Source organism: the organism of the source record quoted next, unplaced genomic scaffold (assembly GCF_019419815.1).
Source record: "Pyrus x bretschneideri cultivar Hongxiangsu unplaced genomic scaffold, Pyrus_bretschneideri_v1 Contig19, whole genome shotgun sequence".
Classification (NCBI taxonomy): domain Eukaryota; kingdom Viridiplantae; phylum Streptophyta; class Magnoliopsida; order Rosales; family Rosaceae; genus Pyrus; species Pyrus x bretschneideri.
This window is the reverse complement of record NW_025999490.1, coordinates 2,004,678-2,030,159: the sequence shown is the minus strand read 5'-3', so window position 1 is coordinate 2,030,159 and position 25,482 is coordinate 2,004,678. Positions and strand designations below refer to the sequence as shown.

Sequence of the window (25,482 nt, the reverse complement as noted above, 5' to 3'; positions counted from 1 at the left end):
TTTTCAAAAATAAAAGGAAAAAACCCAAAAAGTCAGTATCAAGAGGAATTAAACGTGACCATAAGGTCAACTTGTCCAAAAAAACAAAAAACAAAATAAAAAGAAAAAGAAAAAATTAAAACGTAAACAGGAAACAACCGATAACGAAAAGAAAGAAAGAAAGAAATAAAAAAGCTTCCTGCTTGAATCCCAAAACGAAAAACAGATCTGCAACAAGGTCACTCCCAGCTGGTAGTGAACCCTCCCTCTCTCTCTCTCTCTCTCTATCTCTCTCTGTGCATTGCATTTAGATGTGTTCTGCCTTCAAATGATTTCACCTATGAATTCCCAGATCTGAATCTCTCTCTCTTGCCGAGTTTCTTTCGCCTGCTGATTGGTTTCCGAGAAAAGCCGATAAATTTGATCATTAGACGATTTGCCAAACCAATCTGTCGTCTCGTATTTCCACGCTGCTAATCAAGAATCCGCATTCCCAGATCTGAGGTACATGTCGCTTTCTCTACTTATGATTTTATTCGTGAATTCACATCCTGATTGGTTGCTGAGAAATTGATTAGGAAAAAAAAATGGAGAATTAGATCGAAAGCATTGCCAATTGGGAGACTTTGAGGGGTGATTTGTATTATTGAATTGAGTTTAGTCAATTGAATTGTTCTTGGTTGTTTGATCTTTGATTTCAGTTAGGGGGGGTTTCAGTTGGGATTTGAGATGCTGACGAAATTCGAGACCAAGAGTAATCGGGTGAAAGGGCTGAGCTTTCACCCCAAGCGGCCATGGATCTTGGCCAGTCTCCACAGCGGTGTGATCCAGCTCTGGGATTACCGAATGGGCACTCTCATCGACCGTTTTGACGAGCACGATGGCCCTGTACGTGGCGTCCATTTCCACTCCTCTCAGCCGCTTTTCGTCTCCGGAGGTATAACGCCACAATTCAATCTTATTTTTGTCGGTTCGTTCGCTCTGTGTATAAATCTGCAAATTTCAGGCACTTGACGTTATAGATTCGATATGAAATGGATAAAATGTAAGTTATACTGCCGTGGTAGTTCTGTCACATTGTGTAATGTGTGGTCATCTTGCTGTAACTCGCCCGATGCATCCATTATAAATGGTAGTGTAGTTCATTAGTTTCTTCTTGATGCCCTGTAGAATCAATCAGATCTGAACTATTCACTCTTATATTCTTAATCTGAAATTGGGTTACCTATGTTTTTCTGGATCTATCAACCTGAGAACCATTTACTTGTCTGTTAAGTCTTATTTTATTATGACGGCTGCCGATTTGGAAGAGAGTCGAGAGAGAAGTAATTTATTGTTTATGCTTAAATGGCAGGGGATGATTACAAGATCAAGGTATGGAATTACAAGTTGCATAGGTGTTTGTTTACACTTCTTGGACACCTTGATTACATCCGAACCGTTCAATTCCATCATGAGTACCCGTGGATTGTTAGTGCGAGTGATGACCAGACAATTAGAATATGGAATTGGCAGTCCCGAACTTGTATTTCTGTGCTCACTGGACACAACCATTACGTCATGTGTGCCTTATTCCATCCAAAGGAGGATCTTGTTGTCTCAGCATCATTGGATCAAACTGTTCGTGTTTGGGATATTGGTGCCCTAAGGAAAAAGACGGTTGCCCCAGCAGATGATATCATGCGCTTGAGTCAGATGAATGCAGATTTCTTTGGTGGAGTTGATGCTGTTGTGAAGTATGTTTTGGAAGGTCATGATCGGGGTGTGAATTGGGCATCATTTCATCCTACACTCCCTCTGATCGTCTCTGGAGCAGACGATCGACAATTGAAACTTTGGCGGATGAATGGTATGTCTTTTTTCTTTTATTTCAGTTTCCTGTGAAATGAAAAAATTTTTGACTACGCACCTCTCTTAGATTGGTTTTAACAAGAAACGAAAATATTTATGCATCTACTTCTTGCTTTATGTACCACAGTCAGGTGAAAATCCTTGAATGACATTTTGTTTAAAATTTAATTCTGTAAATTTAAATAGTTGGGAATATATAAATCGAATTATTCATTTAATTATATTTCTCTTTAGATAATAGATCCAGTTCTCATTATGTCAAACACAACATGTGTTAGGAATATATATCTTAAAGACCAATCTTTTAGTCTTGCATCATCGTTCTCAATATCTGCCTTTCTGTAGCAACCGAGCACATGATATAGTAACCTAAAATTTTTTGAACATTTTTTTATTCTTTTCTCATTCCTTTGGTAAGCCATAGGGGTAAATTGTTTCACGTTGTTAAAGAGAGGGCAATGAATTAGTTTGTTGGCCTGAATTGTCATTTAAAAATTTTCAATTATTATTCTGTCAAATACCAGACATCCGTTGGTACTGTGCATGATTTTTTAATTTAAGTCTTGTTTCCTATCATGAGGGGAAAAAACATATATTTCCCCTTTCCTCTTCGTAAAGTTAATTCATGGCAAGTGTCACTGTGTCAGAAGTAATATCATTAACACTGAAAAAAGCCACACAATTGCTTTTGGATATGTACTTCTGTATTCCTTGCTAAATAGTATGCATATATTCAAATTTTTGTAAATACTGTTAACTGAAGCAGCCAGCCATTGTAGACTTGTAGCAGCCAGCCATTGTAGACTTGTTAACTAAATCAGCCATTGTTGACTAAAGAATTAGGAAATCAGACATGTTTTCCATTGTAATTAATAAAGTAGTTGTAAGCTGTAAAGTTAGGTATAGGCAGTAGTTTCACAGCAGTGTTTTTATGACTTCTTGTACTGGTTTCATACCTGATCATCATTGCTTGTATTCCTATATAAATCCTCCGATTGGGAGATGAATAGATCAAGAAATTAACTCTATTTTGGCATGGTATCAGAGCCATTCTGATCCAAAAGGAGTTTCTATTCTAATTAACCTACTGGCACTACTGCCATCTACCCCATAAGACCTGCAGAATAGCAGGCCTTCTACTTTCATACGAATCCAATCTCTCTTTGGCCATATCTGCCAACATCACTACCCATATTGAGCTTGTTAACCATATACATTCCGCTGCATCTCTACCCATCTTCTGTCCATTTGCAATATCTCCACGAACCCATACCCTATAAACCCAAAATTTTAAATACTACCCCATACCCTATAAACCATACCCGTTGGAATCACCCAACAAACCCGTGCCATTGCCTCTTCCTCCTTGCATTTTGCTCCTGCATCCCTCTCAGTGAGACTCTATTGTTTCAATAAAGAGAATTTGTTGCAGTAGTAATGGGTGACTCCAAGACCACTGTTTCAGCTGCTGTTACACAAAATGATATGTCTCTACATATCACCCCAGACAAGTTGGATGGGTCCAACTATTCCTCGTGGTCCCAAAGTGTCCGCATCTACATCACTGGCAGAGGCAAATGGTCTTATGTCAGTGGAAAAAATAAGGCACCAGCAGAAGCCGATGCATTGTATGCTATATGGGAGGAAGAGAATGCCATGGTTCAATCTTGGCTTCTCAACTCCATGACTAGAGATTTGCGGGCCATTTTTCTCCGACTCTCTACTGCAAAAGATGTTTGGGATGCTGTTACCCAAACTTACTCAATTGAAAAAGATGCATCAAAATTATATGAACTTCGCCGTCAAGCACTGGCGACTCGCCAGAATGGTGAGCCTTTATCTGCATATTATGGTAAACTCCAGCAAACATGGCAAGAAATAGATTTCTTACGTCCTGGAAAATTGAAATGTGCTGATGATGTTGCTGCTCGAGAGACAGAAATTTCAGAAGAAAGATTGTATGATTTTCTGGCTGGCCTTGATCCTCATTTAGATCATGTTCGCAGTCAAGTTTTGACTCAAACACCTTTGCCATCTGTTCGTGCTGCTTATGCTCTTGTGAATGCTGAAGCAAGTAGGCAAACCATTATGTTGGTTGGCCCACAAGTGGAAGGATCAGCCATGGTAGCTGCTCCGTCTCGATTTCCCCGTGGAGTCTCGAATTCTCGATCAGGGGGATCTAAAGTTACTGATACAAGGAAGTGTACTTATTGTGACAAGGATAAGCATACTAGAGACACTTGTTTTAAGTTGCATGGATATCCTGATTGGTGGGTTCAAAAGAAGGAAAATCAAAAGAAAAGCATTGTTGGATCACAAGCACACCTGTCTACACCAACGCCTTCCGTGCCTCGAGTAGATCAATCTGCTCACTCAGTTTCTCCTACTACTGCTTCCACTTCCTTAGTCGACGCAGGTAACTTTGGTTTTGCCTTGAACACCACATTTGGTGCTCCAAATAAACCTTGGATCATTGATTCGGGGGCTTCTGACCATATGACCAATAACTCTTCATGGTTTGCTTCTCACACTACTCCACCTTTAAATACCGTTAAAGTTGCTAATGGTATTTCCACTCCAGTGCTTGGAGCAGGCTCCATCTCATTAACACCATGCCTATCTCTCTCATCTGTTTTACATGTTCCTAATCTTTCTCACAATTTGCTTTCCATTGGTAAACTTACAAATCAACTAAACTGTCTTGCCATCTTTTCTCCTACTCATTGTTGGTTTCAGGATATTCGAACGAAAGCGTTGATTGGTCATGGTAGAGAGAGGGGAGGTCTATACTACTTGGACTTACCACCAGATTGTGAGAAGACAAGTTACAGTTGTCAAGTGGAAGCTAAACAAGTTGAAGCTTCTAAAAAAATTTGGTTATGGCACAAAAGATTGGGACATCCTTCCTTTCAGTACCTGCAATATCTATTCCCTTCTTTATTTTCTAAAGTCAAGGTTTCTAATTTCCATTGTGAAACTTGCATCTTTTCTAAAAATCATCGTGTCTCATTTCCTTTAAGCTCCAATAAAAGTGATGTTCCTTTCTCTCTTATTCATTCTGATGTTTGGGGACCATTTCATATTCCTACTCATACTGGTGCTAAATACTTTGTCTCTTTCATTGATGACTGCACTCGAGTTTCTTGGGTATACTTACTAAAAAGTAAGAGTGAGGTTATGTCTGTTTTTCCAATATTTCATCAAATGATTCAAACCCAATTTAATGCTAAAATTCAAGTTGTTCGATCTGACAATGGGAAAGAGTATTTGAATTATGGACTTGGAACATTTTTTCAACAAGAAGGTATCATTCATCAAACATCTTGTCCACATACTCCTCAACAGAACGGTATAGCAGAACGTAAAAATCGTCACCTCTTGGATGTGGCTCGATCTTTATGTTTTGCTATGCATGTTCCTAAACGTTTTTGGGGTGATGCCATTCACACAGCTGTTTTTCTTATCAATCGCATGCCATCACGTGTTCTCCAATTTCAAACACCTATCCAAACCCTTTCCCAGTATCATTCTCTTCCTTCACTCCTTCATATTCCTCCAAAAGTGTTTGGTTGTGTCTGCTATGTTCATGTCCACATGCAAAATCGTGATAAGTTGGATCCTCGAGCCATCAAATGTATGTTTATTGGCTATTCTGCTACTCAGAAAGGGTATCGATGTTACTATCCTCCCAATGGGAAAATTTTTGTCTCTATGGATGTTACCTTTCAGGAACAAGAGGCTTATTTTTCAGAGGGAGATTTGGTCACTTCTCTTCAGGGGGAGATAGGGAGTAAGGAGGAAGAGCAGTGGCCACTTGACATTGGTGGTATGCATTCTTCGGATGAACACTTGTCTGATGCCGGTGATGGTCCAAACTTGCCTAATGATGAGGCAAAGAGTGGAAAAATATTGAAGGTATATGAGAGGACAAGAAAAAGGGGAGATAAAGGAAAAGAAAAAGAAAAAGGTGCTGATGAGATAGACCACCCACATATAGATCCCCTCATTGACCAACTCTCTGACCAATCAGCTGCTACTCATACGAATTATCCTGAGGTAACCACTCATTCTCCTTCTCTTCAGCCTACTATATTTGATGAGTCCAATCATGATATTTCATTAAGTGCTGATCCAAATGAACCACATCATGAGTCTGTTTCTCGTTATCCTATTCGAGAAAATCGAGGGATACCCCCTGTTCGTTATGGTTATTCTTCTACAAAGGGTATTCAATATCCCATATCTAATTTTGTTTCATCTCATCGCTTGTCAGACTCTTATATAGCTTTTGCAAACCAATTGTCATCAGTCTCAATTCCTAACAAGTTACAGGATGCTCTTAAAAATCCAAAATGGAAAAAAGCTATGATTGAAGAGATGGAAGCTCTTCGAAAAAACTCCACTTGGGAACTGGTTAAACTTCCTGAAGGCAAGAAACCTGTTGGGTGTAGATGGGTGTTCACAGTAAAGCATAAAGCTGATGGTTCAGTGGAGAGGTACAAGGCCAGATTGGTAGCCAAAGGTTATACTCAAACCTATGGCATTGATTATCAAGAGACATTTGCGCCGGTAGCAAAGATCAACACTATTAGGGTTCTTATGTCATTGGCAGCAAATCTGGGGTGGCCTCTACGACAGTTTGATGTGAAAAATGCATTTCTACATGGAGACTTGGATGAAGAGGTATACATGGATCTTCCTCCTGGATTCACTACCACTTGTGATATTGGCAAAGTATGCAGGTTGAGAAAGTCCTTGTATGGATTGAAGCAATCACCAAGAGCATGGTTTGGCAGGTTCACTCAATCCATGAAAAATTATGGGTTCAAGCAAACTCAGGCTGACCATACCTTATTTCTTAAGCATGATAAAGGTAAACTTACAGCCTTAATTGTTTATGTGGATGATATGGTGGTTACAGGTAATGACGTCGAGGGAATTCAAAAACTTCAAATGTATCTAGCCAAGGAATTTGAAATGAAGGACTTGGGTACTTTGAAATATTTCTTGGGTATTGAAGTTGCAAGATCAAAGCATGGCATTTTTCTTTCTCAAAAGAAATATGTTATAGACTTATTAACTGAGACTGGGATGTTAGCTTGTAAACCTGCAGACACACCAATTGAGCAAAACCATAGATTAGGAGACTATCCTGATCAAGTTTCGGCTAACAAGGAAAGATACCAAAGATTAGTTGGGAGGTTGATTTATTTGTCTCATACACGACCTGACATAGCCTATGCTGTAAGTGTGGTGAGTCAATTTATGCATAGGCCAAGTGAAGCCCACATGGATGCTGTACAACGCATTCTCAGGTATTTGAAGTCTGCTCCTGGAAAAGGCTTGATGTTTTCCAATCATGGACATCAAGAAGTTGAAGGATACACTGATGCAGATTGGGCTGGGTCAGTAACTGATCGCAGATCGACTTCTGGATACTTTACATTTGTTGGAGGAAATCTAGTTACTTGGCGCAGTAAGAAGCAACATGTAGTGGCTAGATCCAGTGCTGAAGCTGAATTTAGAGGTATGGCACACGGCGTGCAAGAATTGTTATGGCTCAAGATTTTGTTGAGAGAATTGGGTTTCAATTCTACAAAGCCATCAAATCTTTATTGTGATAACAAAGCCGCCATTAGCATTGCTCATAATCCAGTTCAACATGATCGTACTAAACATGTTGAAGTGGATAGGCACTTTATTAAGGAAAGGTTGGTTGATGGTACCATTAACTTGCCTTATGTGAAGAGTGATGATCAGCTAGCAGATATTTTAACAAAGGCAGTGTCAAGCAGGATTTTCCATCTTTCACTCAGCAAGTTGGGCATTCGAGATATTTATGCACCAACTTGAGGGGGAGTGTTAACTGAAGCAGCCAGCCATTGTAGACTTGTAGCAGCCAGCCATTGTAGACTTGTTAACTAAATCAGCCATTGTTGACTAAAGAATTAGGAAATCAGACATGTTTTCCATTGTAATTAATAAAGTAGTTGTAAGCTGTAAAGTTAGGTATAGGCAGTAGTTTCACAGCAGTGTTTTTATGACTTCTTGTACTGGTTTCATACCTGATCATCATTGCTTGTATTCCTATATAAATCCTCCGATTGGGAGATGAATAGATCAAGAAATTAACTCTATTTTGGCAAATACTCTTGTAGTGTGTGCACATTAGAAATATAAAAATAGAGTTATGAAATCCTGTTGGTTGAACTGGCAAATGGTCACCTGTTAATCTTTCCAATTTCAGATACAAAGGCTTGGGAAGTGGACACTCTAAGGGGGCACATGAACAATGTATCCTGTGTTCTATTCCATTCAAGGCAGGATATTATTGTGTCCAATTCCGAGGATAGGAGTATCCGAGTCTGGGATGCAACAAAACGGACTGGTCTTCAGACATTTCGTAGGGAGCATGATAGGTTCTGGATTCTTTCAGCACATCCTGAAATGAACCTCTTGGCTGCTGGGCATGATAGTGGCATGATCGTCTTTAAATTGGAGAGGGAGCGTCCTGCTTTTTCTGTTAGCGGTGATTCCATGTACTATGTTAAAGATCGTTTTCTCCGCTTCTATGAGTTCTCCACCCAGAGAGACAGTCAAGTTATCCCAATTCGAAGGCCTGGTTCTTCCAACTTGAATCAAGGGGCAAAAACACTATCTTACAGCCCTACTGAAAATGCTGTTTTGATAGGTTCAGATACGGAAGGGGGTTCTTATGAACTATACATTATACCCAAAGATAGCTTTGGTCGGGGTGATACTGTGCAGGAGGCAAAAAGAGGAATCGGAGGCCCAGCTGTGTTCGTGGCTCGCAATAGGTTTGCAGTGCTTGAAAAGAGCACCAACCAAGTTATAGTTAAAAATCTGAAAAATGAGATTGTCAAGAAGAGTGCCCTACCTATTGTTGCTGATGCAATATTTTATGCTGGAACTGGAAACTTGCTCTGCAGGGCAGAGGACAGAGTCATTATTTTTGACCTGCAGCAGAGAATTATTGTTGGAGAGCTTCAAACTCCTTTTGTAAGGTATATTGTTTGGTCAAATGACATGGAGAGCATTGCTTTACTTAGCAAACATTCAATTGTGATAGCCAATAAGAAGCTTGTGCATCAGTGCACTCTCCATGAGACAATTCGTGTAAAGAGTGGAGCTTGGGATGACAATGGTGTCTTCATATATACAACCTTGAATCACATCAAATACTGCCTTCCTAATGGGGATAGTGGAATCATCAGGACCCTTGACATTCCCGTGTATATAACAAAAGTGTATGGAAACACCATACATTGCTTGGATCGAGATGGGAAGAACCGTGCCATTGTTGTTGATGCAACAGAATATGTTTTCAAGTTATCCTTACTGAAGAAAAGGTATGACCAGGTTATGAGCATGATTAGGAGTTCTGAGCTCTGTGGCCAGGCCATGATTGCATATCTACAGCAGAAAGGTTTCCCTGAAGTTGCTCTTCATTTTGTGAAGGATGAGAGGACTCGCTTCAACTTGGCACTAGGGAGTGGGAACATCCAGATTGCTGTTGCTTCTGCCAAGGAAATTGATGAGAAAGATCACTGGTATCGATTGGGAGTGGAGGCCCTACGTCAGGGTAATGCAGGCATTGTAGAATATGCGTATCAGAGGACAAAGAATTTTGAGAGGCTATCATTCCTATATCTTGTGACTGGAAACTTGGATAAATTGTCCAAAATGCTGAAAATTGCTGAAGTGAAGAATGATGTGATGGGTCAGTTCCACAATGCTTTGTATTTGGGTGATATCAGAGAACGTGTTAAGATCTTGGAGAATGCGGGTCATTTACCTCTTGCTTATAGCACAGCTGTAATCCATGGGCTCCATGATATTGCTGAACGTTTGGCAGCTGAACTGGGAGATAATGTTCCTGTTTTACCCAAGGGGAAATCTCCCTCTCTTTTGATACCTCCAACGCCAATCATCTGCGGTGGAGATTGGCCCTTGTTGAGGGTCATGAGAGGAATATTTGAGGGTGGTCTTGATAATGTGGGGAAGAATGTTGAGGAAGAGTATGAAGAGGCTACAGATGCTGATTGGGGAGAGGATTTGGATATTGTTGACGTGGACAAGATTCCAAATGGAGACATCAGTGCAGTGCTGGATGATGAGGAAGCACACGAGGAAAATGAGGAGGAAGGATGGGATCTTGAAGATCTTGAACTTCCACCTGAGATTGATACTCCAAAAACTGCCAGCAACGCCCGTTCTTCTGTGTTTGTTGCCCCAACTCCTGGTATGCCTGTAAGTCAAATCTGGTCCCAGAAATCATCTCTGGCTGCTGAACATGCTGCAGCCGGGAATTTCGATATTGCAATGCGTTTGTTGAGCAGGCAGCTGGGTATAAAAAACTTTGATCCCTTAAGACAATTATTTCTCGATTTACACATGGGCAGTCATACGTATCTACGTGCCTTCTCGACAGCTCCTGTGCTTACCGTGGCCATTGAGAGGGGATGGAGTGAATCAGCTACTCCTAATGTTAGGGGTCCTCCTGCTCTTGTATTTAAATTCTCTGAGCTAGAAGAGAAGCTTAAGGTGGGTTACAAGACCACAACCCAAGGGAAATTTGCTGATGCTTTACGTCTTTTCCTTGGTATTCTGCATACTATTCCTCTGATTGTAGTTGATTCAAGGAGAGAGGTTGATGAAGTAAAAGAATTGATAATCATTGTAAAGGAGTATGTTCTGGGTTTGAAGATGGAGATTAAGAGGAAGGAACTTAAAGGCGATCCGGTTCGCCAACAGGAGCTGGCAGCTTACTTCACCCACTGCAACCTTCAGATCCCTCACTTGAGGCTAGCATTACTAAATGCCATGAGTGTTTGCTATAAGGCTGGTAATCTCAACACGGCAGCTAACTTTGCCAGGCGACTTTTGGAGACCAACCCCAGCGTTGAAAACCATGCAAAGACCGCAAGACAAATCCTGCAAGCTGCCGAAAAGAACATGACTGATGCAACCCAGCTAAACTATGACTTCAGAAACCCATTTGTGGTTTGTGGGGGAACATACGTGCCTATTTACCGTGGACAGAAGGATGTGTCATGCCCGTACTGCAGCTCTCGGTTTGTTCCTGACCATGAAGGAAAGATCTGTACTGTTTGTGATCTTGCAGTGGTTGGATCAGATGCATCTGGTTTGCTCTGTTCTCCTACCCAGATAAGATGATCTCCTGTTTCAACCTTCACGTACGACAATGGTTATGTTAGTTTTCTCGTCTCCTTGAGCAGGGTTTATATTTTAAAGAACGCAATTTGATTAGGTTGTGCTTCTCTTGTATTTCTATTTCAAATTTTATTGCAAGGTTCGTGATCATGATTTTCACTGTAATGAACAGGTTGAGCATTTTGGTCTAGGTGATTCTTGTGACTTCCGAGAATAAACAAATTAGATTGAGTTGTCAAAATTACTTGCTTTTCCTGAGATTTGTAGCTTTGAAATTCCATATGTTGTAGACACCATTTTCGTGTTAGAACTCGTTTGTGAATTCCACCGAAGAAATGTCAATCTGTTAATTATATTCGAAGATGTTGTGTTGAACATGTGCTTGAAATGTATTTCATTTCTTGTGTGCCTGAGTAGCTCTCTGTTAATTATATTCAAAGATGTACACTATTGAGAAACGATGGATTATCGGCCATCACCCTGTCTCATTAACATTTCGATTTGCATGCTTTTGTACACACTAGTTGCACCAATGGTTATGCTAGTACTAGAACAACTATCACCTCTAGCATAAGCCAATGAAGGCGGCCCGAGCAAGTATTCAGTGTCCTCTGGACTGAAATCAGCACTTCTCCGTGGATGCTTCGTCGCAGTCTGCATCCCCTCTAGCTCCATTGCTACCTTTTTCATGGTAGGCCTTTCCTCCCTTTTCACCCTCAAGCATCTACTTGCAAGATTAGCCACTCTTTTCAGTGTCTCAAGATTTCTCTCGGTGACTATGTCGTCATCGAGAATTTGAGTCAAGTGACCCCGTTCCACGGAACAAACGAAGAAGTTTGCCAGGTTTCTCTCTTCTTCAGGCCTAGTAAATGACAGTGCCACTTTTCTTGTTAGTAGCTCCACAAGAACAACTCCGAAACTGTAGACGTCACTCATTTCTGTTAGCTGGTTCGAATGGAAGTATTCAGGGTCCAAGTACCCTAGAGTCCCTTGCACTAGAGTTGTGATTTGAGCTTTATCTAGAGGAATCAATCGCGAAGCTCCGAAGTCCGACACTTTTGCTGTGTAATTTTCGTCTAATAATATATTCGTTGTTTTCACATCTCGGTGTATGATTGGCATGGAAGTGGAGGAGTGCAAGTACGCTAGTGCTCCGGCAGTTTCGGCTGCGATCTTCAACCGTAACTCCATGAAAGCGACGGTTCTTTGCTCTTTACGTTATGAAGATGATAATAAAGAGTTCCTCTGGCAATGAACTCGTAAACTAGTAAAGGCACCGGTGTCTCCAAACAGCAACCCAGTAGCTTCACCACATTTCTGTGGTTGACTTGAGAAAGAACAATAACTTCGTTTATAAACTGCTCACTTTGGATTGAAGCTCCGATTTTCGACTTCTTTATGGCAACCACTTCATTATCTGGTAGTATTCCCTTGTAAACTGTACCGTAGCCTCCTTCACCAAGGACTCTACTGTCATCATAGTTGTCTGTGGCCTTATCAAGTTCTTCTGCTGTAAAGATTTTTGTTGTCTCCACAAATCCTCCTTGGCGACTTGCAAGTCGTTGTTGTAACAACATGCCACCATTCTCTTTGAAATACTTTTCTCTGAGTTTGATGTAGTTGTTTTTCTTCATTCCCCAGTAGGCCCATGAACCTCCCACCAGGAAAATCAAGGAGGCTACTGTCACAGCTGCAAATCACCACCAAATTAAGACTTCAATTTATTTCGATCTACATGATAATATAGCAATAGCATGCATTTAATCCGAAATTCTTTGTGCAGGACATCCGTTCATATATTAAAGAATCAACACACATCCATATTGTGTTGCCCGTGATAATAGTATCGACATTTTATTACTGACATAGTGACACAGTTTGATCGACGCCCGTTACATAGTCTACCAATGCAAATACTTACCCAATGAGATAATAAGCAAGCGAATGCTCTTGGAAAGATTGCTTCCATTGTCTTTGCTGCAACCAGTTCCAGTTTTCATTCCGTCGCCTTTGAACCCTTTTGGACAGACACAAGAATAATTTCCAGGTAAATTTATACACGCTCCTGCGCTGCAACGGTTTGAAATCTCACACTCGTCGATATCTGAAGAGAGTATAAATTACTCACTAACACATAATTAAGGCACATAGTTATAAATTAGGTTATCTAAAAGATGATCAGTACCATGACAACACTCTGGGAGGTACGGATTTCCTTCGTAACCTGGCGAGCACCGACAAAAGTAGCCGGACAGATTGACGGGGCTGACACAAGTGCTATTTCCCTTGCATGCATAGTCCTCCTTCTTTTGAGCTGCATCACATTCTTCATCCCCAATTGCCCAATTGAGAACCATCGGAAGCCAGCTTGTGTTTTCGAGCTCTTGGAAACTTCTATTAGAAAATGTGAACTGGCCTTCTTCCACAATGAAGGAATAGCTACATGGATTAAAGTCCCATATAAGCGTATGATTGAAGTAGCTACTCATCATCACGGTACGAACTTGAAGCCCACTTGGGATTGAAGTCTGGCAGCACCCAATGCCGGAGCAAGACTCACGAATGCTCCCTAAGCTCTCGCAGAAGGTCATGCAACCGGTTACGTACTTTTCGCTCCCACGCACTCCTTCAAAGATCGCGTAAGTGTCACAACCAACAGCAATGAACTTGTTTTTCGTGCCCGAAATCGTATAAGGAGGGAAGAGCCTTAGCCTTGGGGTGTTGCTTTTTTTGGTATCTGATAAACCCTCCTTGACATAACAATCTCTTGCTACAAACTGCATTATTTGTAGCTCACCGTCAAGGGATATGTTGGAGACTGGGATTACAGTTCCTGTCAAAAATGCCGTGGGGGGTTGTGAGGTTTCGTTGCAAACGATGAGGAATTCATCTCTGAGGTGGCAGCCATCGGATATCCCAAAAGGGTACGGGATTGACAAATTCCCGCATTTATTTGGGCAGCCAGGCAAAGCTTGTGCTGCTGCTACTGCAGCTGAAAATACAAACAATTCCGCCAAGGAGACCAGTTGGATAAGAATCCCAGGTACCATGGCAATCATGCCAACATCTCCCTCCTCGGGACTAATTTGTACGCTCTAATATTCCAGTCCGAGTTGAAGTTGTCTTAGCCGGCTCTAATTCTTGTCTGCAGGTTCACATTCCAAGCAAGGTGATGACAGAGAAGGATCATATAGTCCCTTGATTATAAACCAAAAGAATGATGACAAATAATTATGACAAAGTCGAGGTAAATAATAAGTATGTTTCATTTATATAAGAGTTAAAAATGAAGAAACCAAACAGATGGGAAAAAAGGAGTTTCAATTTCTAGTTGGAATCTTCGCCGTTGGATTATTTACCGTTGGATTCTTGGGTGCACATCCAACTCTCCATTGTTATATCCGAGCATTGTAAAATTTTTGGATAAAAAAACTCTTTACAAATGTCTTGAAACTTCATTTCATAGTAAAAGAACGCTTAAAAAGATGTTTGAAGAATTTTTTTTTTTGCATCAAACCGTTATTGCACAATTTGTACTTGCCTATTATTTCACCAACATCACCATCATATCTCTCTCTTCTCTCAACGTTTCTTTCTCTCTTTTCTCTCTCCTCTTTCTCTATCTCATGTCACTCCTTCCTCCCCTCCCTTTTGTTTTTTTGGTAATGTATAAAAATTAAAAATTAGTCACATTTTAAGATATAGTAATATGAATTATTAATCGTGTACCAAAAATGAACAAAATTATTATCAACAAATTTTTAATGTTTAATGAAATTTTATTAGTAAGAAATATTGTTTCTTAAAAAATAATTAATTTTTAAAAACAATGGTGCTTTTCCACCACGAGGTGGGTTCAAACACTATCAACTCTTTAATCTAATATTTAATCCAATAAATATTTCGTTTGACAAACAAAAAAAAAAAAAAAAAAAATGAGAATCGGGTAAAGAGGATAGAGGAGAGAAAGGTGGGCACGGGTGAAAAGAGAAAAAGGAGAGAGAAAAGAGGAGAAAAGAAGCAAGAATGAGATAAAAAGAAAGTGCAAATCCTTTTGAAGAAGAAATTAGTTTTTGGTGTTGGGCCACGTGCAAGGCTTGTTTGAGATCCCTTTTTTTAAGTTTTTTTTTTTTTTTTTTTTTTGGTTAGGATCTCTACCACCTAGTATTACACACCCTAACTAAAAACTTTCAAAATGAATGAAGAAGAATGTTTTCTTTTATGCAGGCCATATTTACTTTCTACTAAATTTAAACTATATATAGGAAAATTCAAACTCGAGTGCACAGAAAGAGCACATCCGTTCTAGCCAATGTGACTACACCAACTGAGAATGACATCTACATGATGTTTGTAGGTTCTTCACTATGGCTAGAATGATAACCAATGTTGAGTTGATTATTTCAAGCAATGAATTATCGTCCATCATCATATGGAATTAACATCTGGATCTGCATGTTGTCATACTCACTAGCTGTACCAGAACTAGGACCACAATCAGCCCTAACATCCACAGGATACGCATCTGAGTTAGCTGCCCCAAGTAAGTACTCAGTCTCCTCTGGAATAAATTCAGCTTTTCCCCATGCATGCATTTCTGTAATTCTCATTCCTTCCAACTCCATGGCAACTTCTTTCATCGTAGGCCTGTCCTCCCCTTTTAACCTTACACATCTTCTCGCGAGATTGGCCACTGTTTTTAGTGTCTCGATGTTTCTCTCGTTGACTATGTCATCATCGAGAATTTGATTCAAGCGATCCTCCTCCATTAAACAAACAAAGAAGCTTGCTAGTTTTCTCTCTTCCTCAGGCCTGTCAAAAGTGAATGCCACTTTGCTTGTTAGTACGTAGCTCCATCAGGACAACTCCAAAGCTATAGACGTCAGTGTAAGAATCCTATTTGGACTTAACAATAGTTGTGATAAATGAGAGGTTACATGTTGATAATATAATTCTATAGAATTTGAATACGTGGAAAAGTTAACGTCCTATTTTTGTAGAAGCACATTCATAATGCTTTGAAATAACCACTTAAGGTATTTTACCACTAATCCACTACTCCATTTAAATTGGGATGTGGTGCAATGGGACAATAACCATACTTCCACCATAGATGGAAGTTGGCTGCCATTGCCACAATAAATGTAGGAAATTCCTGCTCACATAAAAAAAAAGGTTCTAAGAAAAGGGTTCTATCACCATAAGAATATAAGGGCTTTAAGTGAGTAGAAGACTTTCCTTGGACGATTACTTGCAGACTAGGGTTCTCTCGTTCATCCAACTCAATGTCGTCTTCAGGTATCCTCAAAATCTTTACCTGATTGTATAGCATTAACCTTGTACATATATATATATGTATATATACAATGACGCAATGGTATGCGGTTAACACGACACACATACATATTGATCTTGTTCTAAATAGCATGTAATCCTTGTATAGAGCTAATCTTAATTTTTAGTTCTAACAGTCACTCTTTTCTGTTAGTTGATTAGTGATAAGTATTCAGGGTCTAAGTATCTGAATGTTCCTTGCACTAAAGTTGCAAGTTGAGCTTGTTCTACAGGAATCAATCATGAAGCTCCAAAGTCTGACACTTTTGCAGTGTAATTTTCATCTAATAGTATATTTGTCGCTTTCACATCTCGATGTATAATTTGCATGAGAGCGGAGGAGTGTAAGTATGCTAGTACTCCAGCAGTTTCAGCTGCTATCTTCAGTCGTAATTCCCATGAAAATGATGATCCCTTGCTCTTTTTACCATGAATGTGCTCAAAGAGAGTGCCGTGAATGACAAACTAGTAGAGGAACTTCTGACTCTAAACAACAACCCAATAACCTCACCACATTTCTATGGTTGATTTGAGAAAGAACAATCAACTCGTTAACAAACTGCTCCTTCTGGGTTGGGACACCAATTTTAGACTTTTTTATGGCAACCACTTTATTGTTATCTGCTGCTAATATTCCTTTGTAAACTATTCCATAGCCTCCTTCGCCAAGGATTCTAAGTTTCTCATGGTAATTGTTTGTTGCCTTCTCAAGTTCTTCTGCCGTGAGAATTTTTGTTGTCTCGACGGAGGCTCCTTGACTAGCGATTTGTTGCTATAACAATAAGCCACCATTTTCTTTGAAGTATTTTCCTTTGAGTTTGATGAACTTTCTTCTCTGCTTCCCCCAATATATCCATGAAAATCCACCTAGTAAAAGCAAGAAGCCTCCAGTGGCACCTGCAAAAAGATGATTGCAAAATAACAAGAAAATCTTATTTTATAGTTTTTTTATGCATGTCTATGTAATATTAGGATGTTAAAGATATATATATTGCTAAAAAACAAATTATATAGAGCGTATCATCAATGTATTAATCTTGCTTTTGTTGTCTGGCTAGTGTCTTTTTTTTTTTTTTTTTCTTTCTGGTTTACGACAGTAAGGTGATAGATACATTGGGACAAAAAAATGACATACTTACGTATAATACTAGCTACAATGAAGACTATTTATTCATTTTGTACATGAATCTTTTCTAAGTCATAGATATTAGTCATCCTCTAGGCAAGACAAACCGTCCATATGGTAAATGACAAGGCATGAAATCAATTTTGATATCATGTCAGTAAGAAAATGTACATATTGATCTATACATTATTGACAATATCAATTAAAAAATTCGTGTTGCAGAGAGGAATTCCAATATAAGCATGTGTCAGAATTTTGAATCTAAAAGTGGGTCGATCGAGCAAATAAAATTTGAGTGCAATTGTTCAAATGAAAATAGTAGGTTTATGATTTTAGGCTACGGTCATATGATGTGACATAGGTAAATAAACAAGCATGCCTAAAGAAAAATAAGAGATTTGTAGCTCAATTGATTAAGAGTATTTACCATTATTCTTTATTAATGCCCAATTTGATCTCTCTCCCCTAATATTTCTTGTATAAAAAAGAGTATTGCTATTCACAAACCTATTTCTACTTCTCACGTACCCTTGTTAACTTTCGTCCATTGATCTTTTTCAATCATTTGATACGACAGCCAAAAATGTAACCTGAAGACCGATCATGGCAGGAGCTATTTGCCTTGCATGCAAAAGTGCTCTCGTTATTAGCTGCTATATCACATGACTCATCCCCAATTTCCCAATCAAGAATCGCCGGAAGCCGGGTTGTGTCGTTTAGTTCTTGAAAACTTGTACTGTTGAAGTTGAACTCGCCTTCTTGCTACAAGGAAGGCGTAGCTGCATGGGTTGAAGTCCTACACATCCGTATGATTGTTAAAGCTTCTCAAATTCAGAGTCTGGTTTTTCAGCCCACTAGGGATTTTAGTTTGGCAACATCCAACGCCAGAGCAAGTGTCTAGCTGATCGATAGCGTTGTCAAGATTGTCGCATATGGACATGCACCCAGTTGTGTACTTTTGTTCACCCCGGTGACCAATAAAAAACGCATATGTGTCGCATCCAACTACGACGAACCTGTTTTTAGTTTCGGAGATGGTGTAAGGAGGAGGCACACTGAGCCTGGATCTGTTCCGGCTGGTTGAGTTTCCTTGAGCATCGTAACAATCTTTGGCTGCGAATTGTAGTATTTGGAGCTCACCGTCATCGGGATATATGTTGGTAATTTCGATATTGCTCGTCAACAAACGTGTTTTTGGCTGTTGAGTGGAATTGACACAGGTGATGTTAAACCGGGGTTGGAGGTAGCAACCAAAGCCTATTCCAAATGGGTATGGAATTGTGAGATTACCACAATGGTCAGGGCAGCCAGGCAGTGCTTGAGGCGGAAGGAGGGATTGAGCTGTTGTTGGAGATCCAAGTAAAACTACAACTACTATCACCATTACTAAAGAGAGTTGTAAAATATGCATCCTCCAATGTAACGCCATATATTAATAACTAAAAAGAGTTGAGCAGATCCTAGCAGAGGAATTCCAAGCAGGCGACGAGTCCAAGAAATTAAGGAACTGCGAATTAAGAAGGCTGGCCTTCTGTAGGAATATATATGGAAGGATTAAAACGGGTGGTGGCAAGTTTTGGGTTAGGGGAAATGTGTTCCTAATCTTAATTAAGGAGAGTTCTATTCACACACCTTATTACTTCTCACACACTATTGTTAATTTTTGTCCATTAATCTTCTTCAATTCATTCGATCAGAATGACGAAAAATAGATAAGTAGATAGCACCACCCTTAATTACCTGATTTCTCTATTACTGTTTTAGTCTACTATTAGGCTTCGTCCCATTAATCCATTTCCAGAAGAGCCCAAGAAAACATTTGACTTAGTGTTAGTCAATAAGCGACGGGAGGGTGCAAAGTCGAGTAAAGTTTATTTAAAGGATTCGAGGGCAAAGATTTTGAAAAATATTTTTACACTTTTTTAATATTAAGTCGAGATAAGAATGATTGCCGATAGAAACTTAATTAATCAACTTGGGGAACAAATGAAAAGAAAGATGTGAATTTATGTGTTTACACATTGAAGTGAATTTGTAGTTGAATTTTTTTTTTTTTCATTTGGAAACGAGTTGTTGAAAGTCTTTTGTGAGGGCTGCATAGCCTGTCTTTTTAGAGTAAAAACAAGAAGGAAATGAAGATGGTGGAGAAAGGATTTATGAACGTTTTAATGGTCTCTAGAAAAATGAAATTGTAGATATTAATTTCTCGTTCTCTAGAAACCAATAAAAGGTTGATAAGTTCTTTCTTCTACGATCTAGCATTTCCCTCTGGATTTTTAATCTTAAAATACAGACTAACACTATTTAAAATAAGTTAACGAAAAACCCATGATTAACATGAGCAATGGGAAAACGTTGTCCCACTAAATTAATATTGGGAAATTTACCAAACAATATAAAAATTTGCAAGGAACAGTAAAGTTGCATCATCCGAACGTCAGATCTTACCAAATTAGTACGTAAAAGCATGCTTAGCCTTGGTCGTTTCATCTAAATTCGTCTAAATAGGAAGTAATTTAACTAGTGAATTGTTTTCGACTTGTCGTGAATATTTCATTGTGTTTTCAGCAACATTATATCTATCTATTTTTAGATTGTCACAATTAGATATTGAAATGCATTTGGATTTGGACGAAGTTTTCAAAAATGATCTATGAATGAGAATCTAAAAACTGAATGATTGGGATCATGGGAAAATATTGTGAAATGAGACCAAATACACGGTTAGCACCGTATTAAGTTAATATAATTAGCTGTGATTAGGCGCTCTTATATATATATATATATATATATATATATATATATAAGATTAGAACTAGAAAATTTGCCCGTAGGCGCTCTTATATATATATATAAGATTAGACTAGAAATTTGCCGTAGGCGCTCTATATATATATAAGATTAGAACTAGAAAATTTGTCCGCGTTTTGCTGCGGGTTCTGAAACCATTATCCACAATAGACATGAACAATTTCAACATAAAGTAACTAAAAAGACGGTTTAGTGCCTAAGAACCAACGAAGTTAAACTTTGATTGCTATATATGGATATGCATACTATAAGAAAGATTCATTCTTATTGGTAAAAAATCATTTAGTTTGCAATTTTTTTCTATAGATTTTATCTCCCTAGCATTACTTCTTCTTTTTTTTTAATATTTAACTCATAGGGCACAATTAAAAAAATTGTGCTAACATGAATTTGAAAGTCATCTAACAGAGTCTTTAAAACAAGGGCACAAAAAACACCCTTATTTGTGCTTACCTCTTTGAGCACAAACGACATATTGTGCCCTATAATCAAATGGCACACCCATAGAAAGCACAAATAATATTTTAGTTGGTACACTGTTGTTTTGTTATAAAACACATATATTGATGTTCTTAAACCTCATAAGGCATTAATAATTTTAAAGTGTCCATACTTTTTATAGCGATGCTTTTCAAAATTATATATAATCGAAAATCCACGATAAAAAGTTGATTAGAAAGCAGAAACATGCTCCTATATACTAATATACTTGAAAGAAACCCAATACCCAACACCTAAGGGTAGAAATATGCTCCTATATACTAATATACTTGAAAGAAACCATACCCAACACCTAAGGTAAATATGCTCCTATACTACACTAAGTACCAACCCAATCATATTCTATGAACACGATCTTGACAAAATCCCATTACTAAATTTTGTCAATTTTAGTTTTTATTTTTTGGATACATTACCTGAATTATCTGCCATCATCATATGGCATTAACATTTGGATTTCCATGCTACTCTTCGTACCACTAAAGTCACCTCTAACTGCAACAGTACTGTAAATGTCTGAACTAGGTGAACCAAGATAGTACTGAGTCTCTTCTGGAGTGAAATCAGCTTTCCCCCATGAATGCTTTGATGTAGTTCTCATTCCTTCTAACTCCATCGCTACTTCTTTCATCGTAGGCCTGTCCCCTCCTTTTAACCTCACACATCCTTTTGCTAGATTGGCCACATGTTTCACTGTCTGAATGTTTCCATCGTTGACTATGTCTTGATCAAGAAGTTGATTCAAGCGATCCTCCTCCACTGCACAAACAAACAAGCTTGCTAGGTTTCTCTCTTCCTCAGGCCTGGCAAAAGAAAGTGCTACTTTGCTGGTTAGTAGCTCCATAAGGACAACCCCAAAGCTATACACATCACTCTTTTCGGTTAGTTGATTCGTTAAGAAGTATTCAGGGTCTAAGTATCCATATGTCCCTTGTACTAATGTTGTTAGCTGATTTTGATCCAAAGGAATCAATCGCGAAGCTCCAAAGTCTGACACTTTTGCTGTGTAATTGTCTTCTAATAGTATATTTGTTGCTTTCACATCTCGGTGTATGATTTGCATGAGAGCGGAGGAGTGTAAGTATGCTAGTGCTCCTGCGGTTTCTGCTGCTATCTTCAATCGTAATTCCCATGAAAATGATGATCCTCTGCCATTTTTATGATGGATGTGCTCAAAAAGAGGGCCATTTGTAATGAACTCGTAAACTAGTAATGGCACTGATGTCTCTAAGCAGCAACCTAATAGTCTCACCACATTTCTATGGTTGATTTGAGATAGAACAATCAACTCATTAACAAACTGCTCCTTTTGGGTTGGCACACCAATTTTGGACTTCTTTATGGCAACTACTTTATTGCTATCTGGCAATACTCCTTTGTAAACTATTCCATAGCCTCCTTCGCCAACGATTCTACTGTCATGGTAATTGTTTGTGGCCCTCTTAAGTTCTTCTCCAGTAAAGATTTTTATTGCCTCCACGGAGCCTTCTTGACTAGCCAGTTGTTGTTGCAACAACAAGCCGCCATTTTCCTTGAAGTATTTTTCCTTGAGTTTGATGATCTTTTTTCTCTGCAATGCCCAATACGTCCATGAAATTCCAGCAAGTAAAATCAAGAACCCACCAGTGACACCTGCACATAATTGAAAAATCACAACTAAGTTTGCTTTTATAATTTGCTGGGAGCAGATGGACAGTTGCTGACAAAGTAATATTGAAATTGAAACCAGATATATGACTATATGTATATATAGATGAAATGATTATTATTCATGTTAGGCTGTTAGCATGTAAATTAGTGAAACATACCCAATGAAATCAGAAGCAGGAGATTGTTCGGGTTGTCTTTGATGCAATTCTTTCTATCCGCGCCATCATTTTTGTACCCTTCGGGACATTTACAGGAAAAGTTTCCTGGTACATTTACGCACGTTCCGATACTGCACGGGTTTGAGGACTTGCACTCATCAATATCTGAATTAAAAGAAACGAAAATCCATGAAGGTGATACTAAAACCCCAATTTAAATATTTTCTAGGAAAATCAACAAACATGTTAATATATGAATTAATATTAGATAAAGTTACCTTGGCAACCATGGGGGAGGTATGGATTCCCTTGGTAACCTCCCAAGCACTGACAAATGTAACCAGAACCACTGATATTAACGGTCCGGTTGACACACATGCTATTATTTGCCTTGCAAGCAGAATAACAAGTCTTATCTTCAATTTCCCAATTAATAACCATTGGAAGTAGGTTTGTGTTGGTGAGTTGATCAAAACTTGTGCTGCTGAATTCGAACTGGCCTTGTTCGACAGTGAAAGCATAGCTGCAGGGATTGAAGTCCATTATAAAGCTATGATTGTAATAGCTGTTCAATTGAACCGTACAATTTTTCAGTCCGCTGGGGATGGAAGTTTGGCAACATCCAACGCCTGCGCAATTAGAGTCACTGACGCTTCCAAGGCTGTTGCATAATGACATGCACCCAGTGATGAACCTTTCTTCGCCTCTATAACCTTGGAAAAGGGCGTAAGTGTCACAACCAACTGCGATGAATCTGTTCTTGGTATCAGATATGGTATAAGGAGGAGGCAACCAGAGTGCTGGGTTGTTCCGGTAGGTTCTGCGAGCGTGGGAGTCAACCGTGGCATAGCAATCTCGGGATATGAACATCATTACTTGCAACTCACCCTCATCAAGGGAAAATTTGGTAATACGGAATGTCTGACCAGTTAAGTTTGCCGCTGGGGGTGTGGCGGAGTGGTCACAAGTGATGTTGAATTCCGGTCGGAGGTAACAACCGTCACCTATGCCAAATGGATATGGAATAGTGAGATCACCACACTTGTCTTTGCAGCCAGGCAGGGCTTGAGTCAGGGGTCCATCAGCTGCTGCTAATTTTGTAATTGTAGCAGCTAATATTACGGCCAAAGAGAGTTGAATAAGCAGGGTCCTCCCGTTTATGGCCATGGAATTAAGCGCCGGAAGGTATGCTAGCTGCTTCGGTAGTATGGCTGCGCAATGGTACGAATCCCTTGCCTAATCCTCTATTGTATTTTCTTATTGGTGAAAGAAGTGGCATTTTACACGGTAGGAATTAGTAAAACTGATTTATGTGTTAAATTGCTTCTGTTCCAGTCAATGATCCGACTTGGTAATAGTCCTGTAAGCAATGGCGTCTGCGCAAACTCAAGCACCAATTGTGAGAAAATGACTTGAACTAACAGTAGTCTTTTTATTTTATATTATTTTATTGCCGATAACTTTGGGGATAAGCGAAGAAGAATGAAAGTAGATTCAATTGTCCTCCTTTCAATTCATACCTTGTGATTTGTCAATAGGACTGGGAAAGATCGAGTCCAGTCGTATTAACAAGTCCGTGTTTTATGAAACTATATTACAATTCTCTATTCACCAAATTAGTAAATTCAAAAATAATTTTATATTTCACAGTGGGTTGATAGTCATTTTCACAAAGGTTAATTGAAACAATTGTCTTTTTCAATCAAGGTAAATAAAAACAAATTTCCTCTCAAACTCAATCCATTGGCCTCTCTTTAAAAGCACAAAATATCGGTTGACTCAATCCTGATGTTAAAAATATTTTGTGACAGACAACTTATCCCTATCAAAATAGCTGCTGATTGATCAAACTGAAAACAAATTAATAACTGCTGCCCAGCTACAATCCTACAGGTCAATTGATTAATTATCTTGCATCATCGGATGGAGATATTTTTCAGTCGGAAACACGGCCCGATACACCAAGTCATAAAACAAGTAGTTAATTTTTTTTTTCAAGTATTAAATCACCTATATTATGACACACATTGAAAAATCTCTGCATCAGGTGACGTCAAGATGATTTGCATGCTGCCATAGCCGCGTGTAGTACCCATAGTTGGACCGAATCAGCAATAACATCGACAAAATGAGTGTCTGAATTAGGTGACCCACGTAAGGACCCAGTCTCTTCTGAACAGAAATCAGCTTTACCCCATGGATGCTTAGCCGTAACTTTCATCCCCTCTAGCTCCTTGGCTACTTCTTTCATTGTAGGCCTTTCCTTCCCTTTGAACCTTAGACATCTATCTGCAAACTGTCTCAATATGTCCATCATTGTTTATACCATCATCGAGGATTTGATTTAATCGATCTTCCTCCTCGGAACAAACAACGAAGCTTGCTAGGTTTCAGAAAATAAGTACCAAGTAGACGTGGATTACTACCAAATAATTAGTCAAGAGCATTGCGACTATCTCTTTGCACTCAAGTTTCAGAGCTGAAGTATTCGACAAAAAGAAACAACTATCACAAATTAATTTATGTGATAACTTAGCAATGACTTTGAATCCGTGATTTATCAAAGCTTGTTTCTTCACAACTTCTCAATTTATCAATGGTCAGCTTGCCTTTTAAAGCATCTTTCTACTTGTGCACAAAATTTTATTTATTTAGGGAACTTGACTTCCCGAAAGTTAGTAATTGTTGATTGGAGTATGGTGTGTGTGGACCTAACCATGAAGGTGGGTTAATTTGGTCGTTGTGATTTGGCTGCTTTGATCTTGGCGGCTTTGCTTAGTTTTGGTTAGGATGCTTTACAATCTTCTTCTTTGTGGAGTTCTTTCACTCGTCAGCCTTTTTCTCTTGCGCCTTACAAAAAACAAGATATCTATTTAC

At 39.0% G+C, this 25,482-nt stretch overlaps 4 protein-coding genes and 1 pseudogene across 6 annotated transcripts; 2 read left to right on the top strand and 3 right to left on the bottom strand.

The window, feature by feature from the left end:
* Positions 1 to 79: 79 nt before the first annotated feature.
* On the top strand, positions 80 to 11,386 carry LOC103952360 (coatomer subunit alpha-1). 3 transcript variants are annotated; one of them, XM_018648721.2, is made up of 5 exons: positions 80 to 231; positions 332 to 483; positions 681 to 916; positions 1,334 to 1,828; positions 8,078 to 11,386. In XM_018648721.2, the coding sequence occupies exons 3-5, from the start codon at positions 709 to 711 to the stop codon at positions 11,026 to 11,028; spliced, it is 3,654 nt and encodes a 1,217-aa protein (XP_018504237.2). In that variant the 5' UTR covers positions 80 to 231; positions 332 to 483; positions 681 to 708; the 3' UTR covers positions 11,029 to 11,386. The 3 variants fall into 3 exon arrangements, with proteins under 3 accessions (XP_018504237.2, XP_048438807.1, XP_048438806.1); XM_048582850.1 differs by lacking the exon at positions 80 to 231 and having other exon boundaries at positions 238 to 483; positions 8,078 to 11,064; positions 11,198 to 11,386; XM_048582849.1 differs by lacking the exon at positions 80 to 231 and having other exon boundaries at positions 238 to 483; positions 685 to 916.
* Positions 1,837 to 4,951, top strand: LOC125476562. The gene is made up of 2 exons (XM_048582852.1): positions 1,837 to 4,246; positions 4,567 to 4,951. The coding sequence occupies exons 1-2, from the start codon at positions 3,268 to 3,270 to the stop codon at positions 4,599 to 4,601; spliced, it is 1,014 nt and encodes a 337-aa protein (XP_048438809.1). The 5' UTR covers positions 1,837 to 3,267; the 3' UTR covers positions 4,602 to 4,951.
* Positions 11,140 to 14,482, bottom strand: LOC125468060 (wall-associated receptor kinase 2-like). The gene is given in 4 exon segments (XM_048582851.1): positions 11,140 to 12,245; positions 12,248 to 12,715; positions 12,947 to 13,129; positions 13,211 to 14,482. Coding segments are annotated over 4 exon segments (2,280 nt in total). The 5' UTR covers positions 14,085 to 14,482; the 3' UTR covers positions 11,140 to 11,490.
* A 644-nt stretch (positions 14,483 to 15,126) lies between these two features.
* Positions 15,127 to 18,914, bottom strand: LOC125476443 (annotated as a pseudogene).
* A 2,216-nt stretch (positions 18,915 to 21,130) lies between these two features.
* Positions 21,131 to 23,872, bottom strand: LOC103952435 (putative wall-associated receptor kinase-like 16). The gene is made up of 3 exons (XM_009364020.2): positions 22,884 to 23,872; positions 22,606 to 22,770; positions 21,131 to 22,429 (listed from the first exon to the last, which is right to left on the bottom strand). The coding sequence occupies exons 1-3, from the start codon at positions 23,770 to 23,772 to the stop codon at positions 21,219 to 21,221; spliced, it is 2,265 nt and encodes a 754-aa protein (XP_009362295.2). The 5' UTR covers positions 23,773 to 23,872; the 3' UTR covers positions 21,131 to 21,218.
* Between the last annotated feature and the right edge of the window lie 1,610 nt (positions 23,873 to 25,482).

Excerpts from the sequence above, each read along its gene's own strand:
- LOC103952360 (XM_018648721.2), top strand. The coding sequence starts at position 709 with ATGCTGACGAAATTCGAGACCAAGAGTAATCGGGTGAAAGGGCTGAGC. Across the intron at positions 917-1,333 it reads GCCGCTTTTCGTCTCCGGAG|GGGATGATTACAAGATCAAG; the intron begins GTATAACGCCAC and ends CTTAAATGGCAG. Across the intron at positions 1,829-8,077 it reads GAAACTTTGGCGGATGAATG|ATACAAAGGCTTGGGAAGTG; the intron begins GTATGTCTTTTT and ends TTCCAATTTCAG.
- LOC125476562 (XM_048582852.1), top strand. The coding sequence starts at position 3,268 with ATGGGTGACTCCAAGACCACTGTTTCAGCTGCTGTTACACAAAATGAT. Across the intron at positions 4,247-4,566 it reads CACTTCCTTAGTCGACGCAG|GATATTCGAACGAAAGCGTT; the intron begins GTAACTTTGGTT and ends TGTTGGTTTCAG.
- LOC103952435 (XM_009364020.2), bottom strand. The coding sequence starts at position 23,772 with ATGGCCATAAACGGGAGGACCCTGCTTATTCAACTCTCTTTGGCCGTA. Across the intron at positions 22,771-22,883 it reads CCTCCCCCATGGTTGCCAAG|ATATTGATGAGTGCAAGTCC; the intron begins GTAACTTTATCT and ends CTTTTAATTCAG. Across the intron at positions 22,430-22,605 it reads CCTGCTTCTGATTTCATTGG|GTGTCACTGGTGGGTTCTTG; the intron begins GTATGTTTCACT and ends AATTATGTGCAG.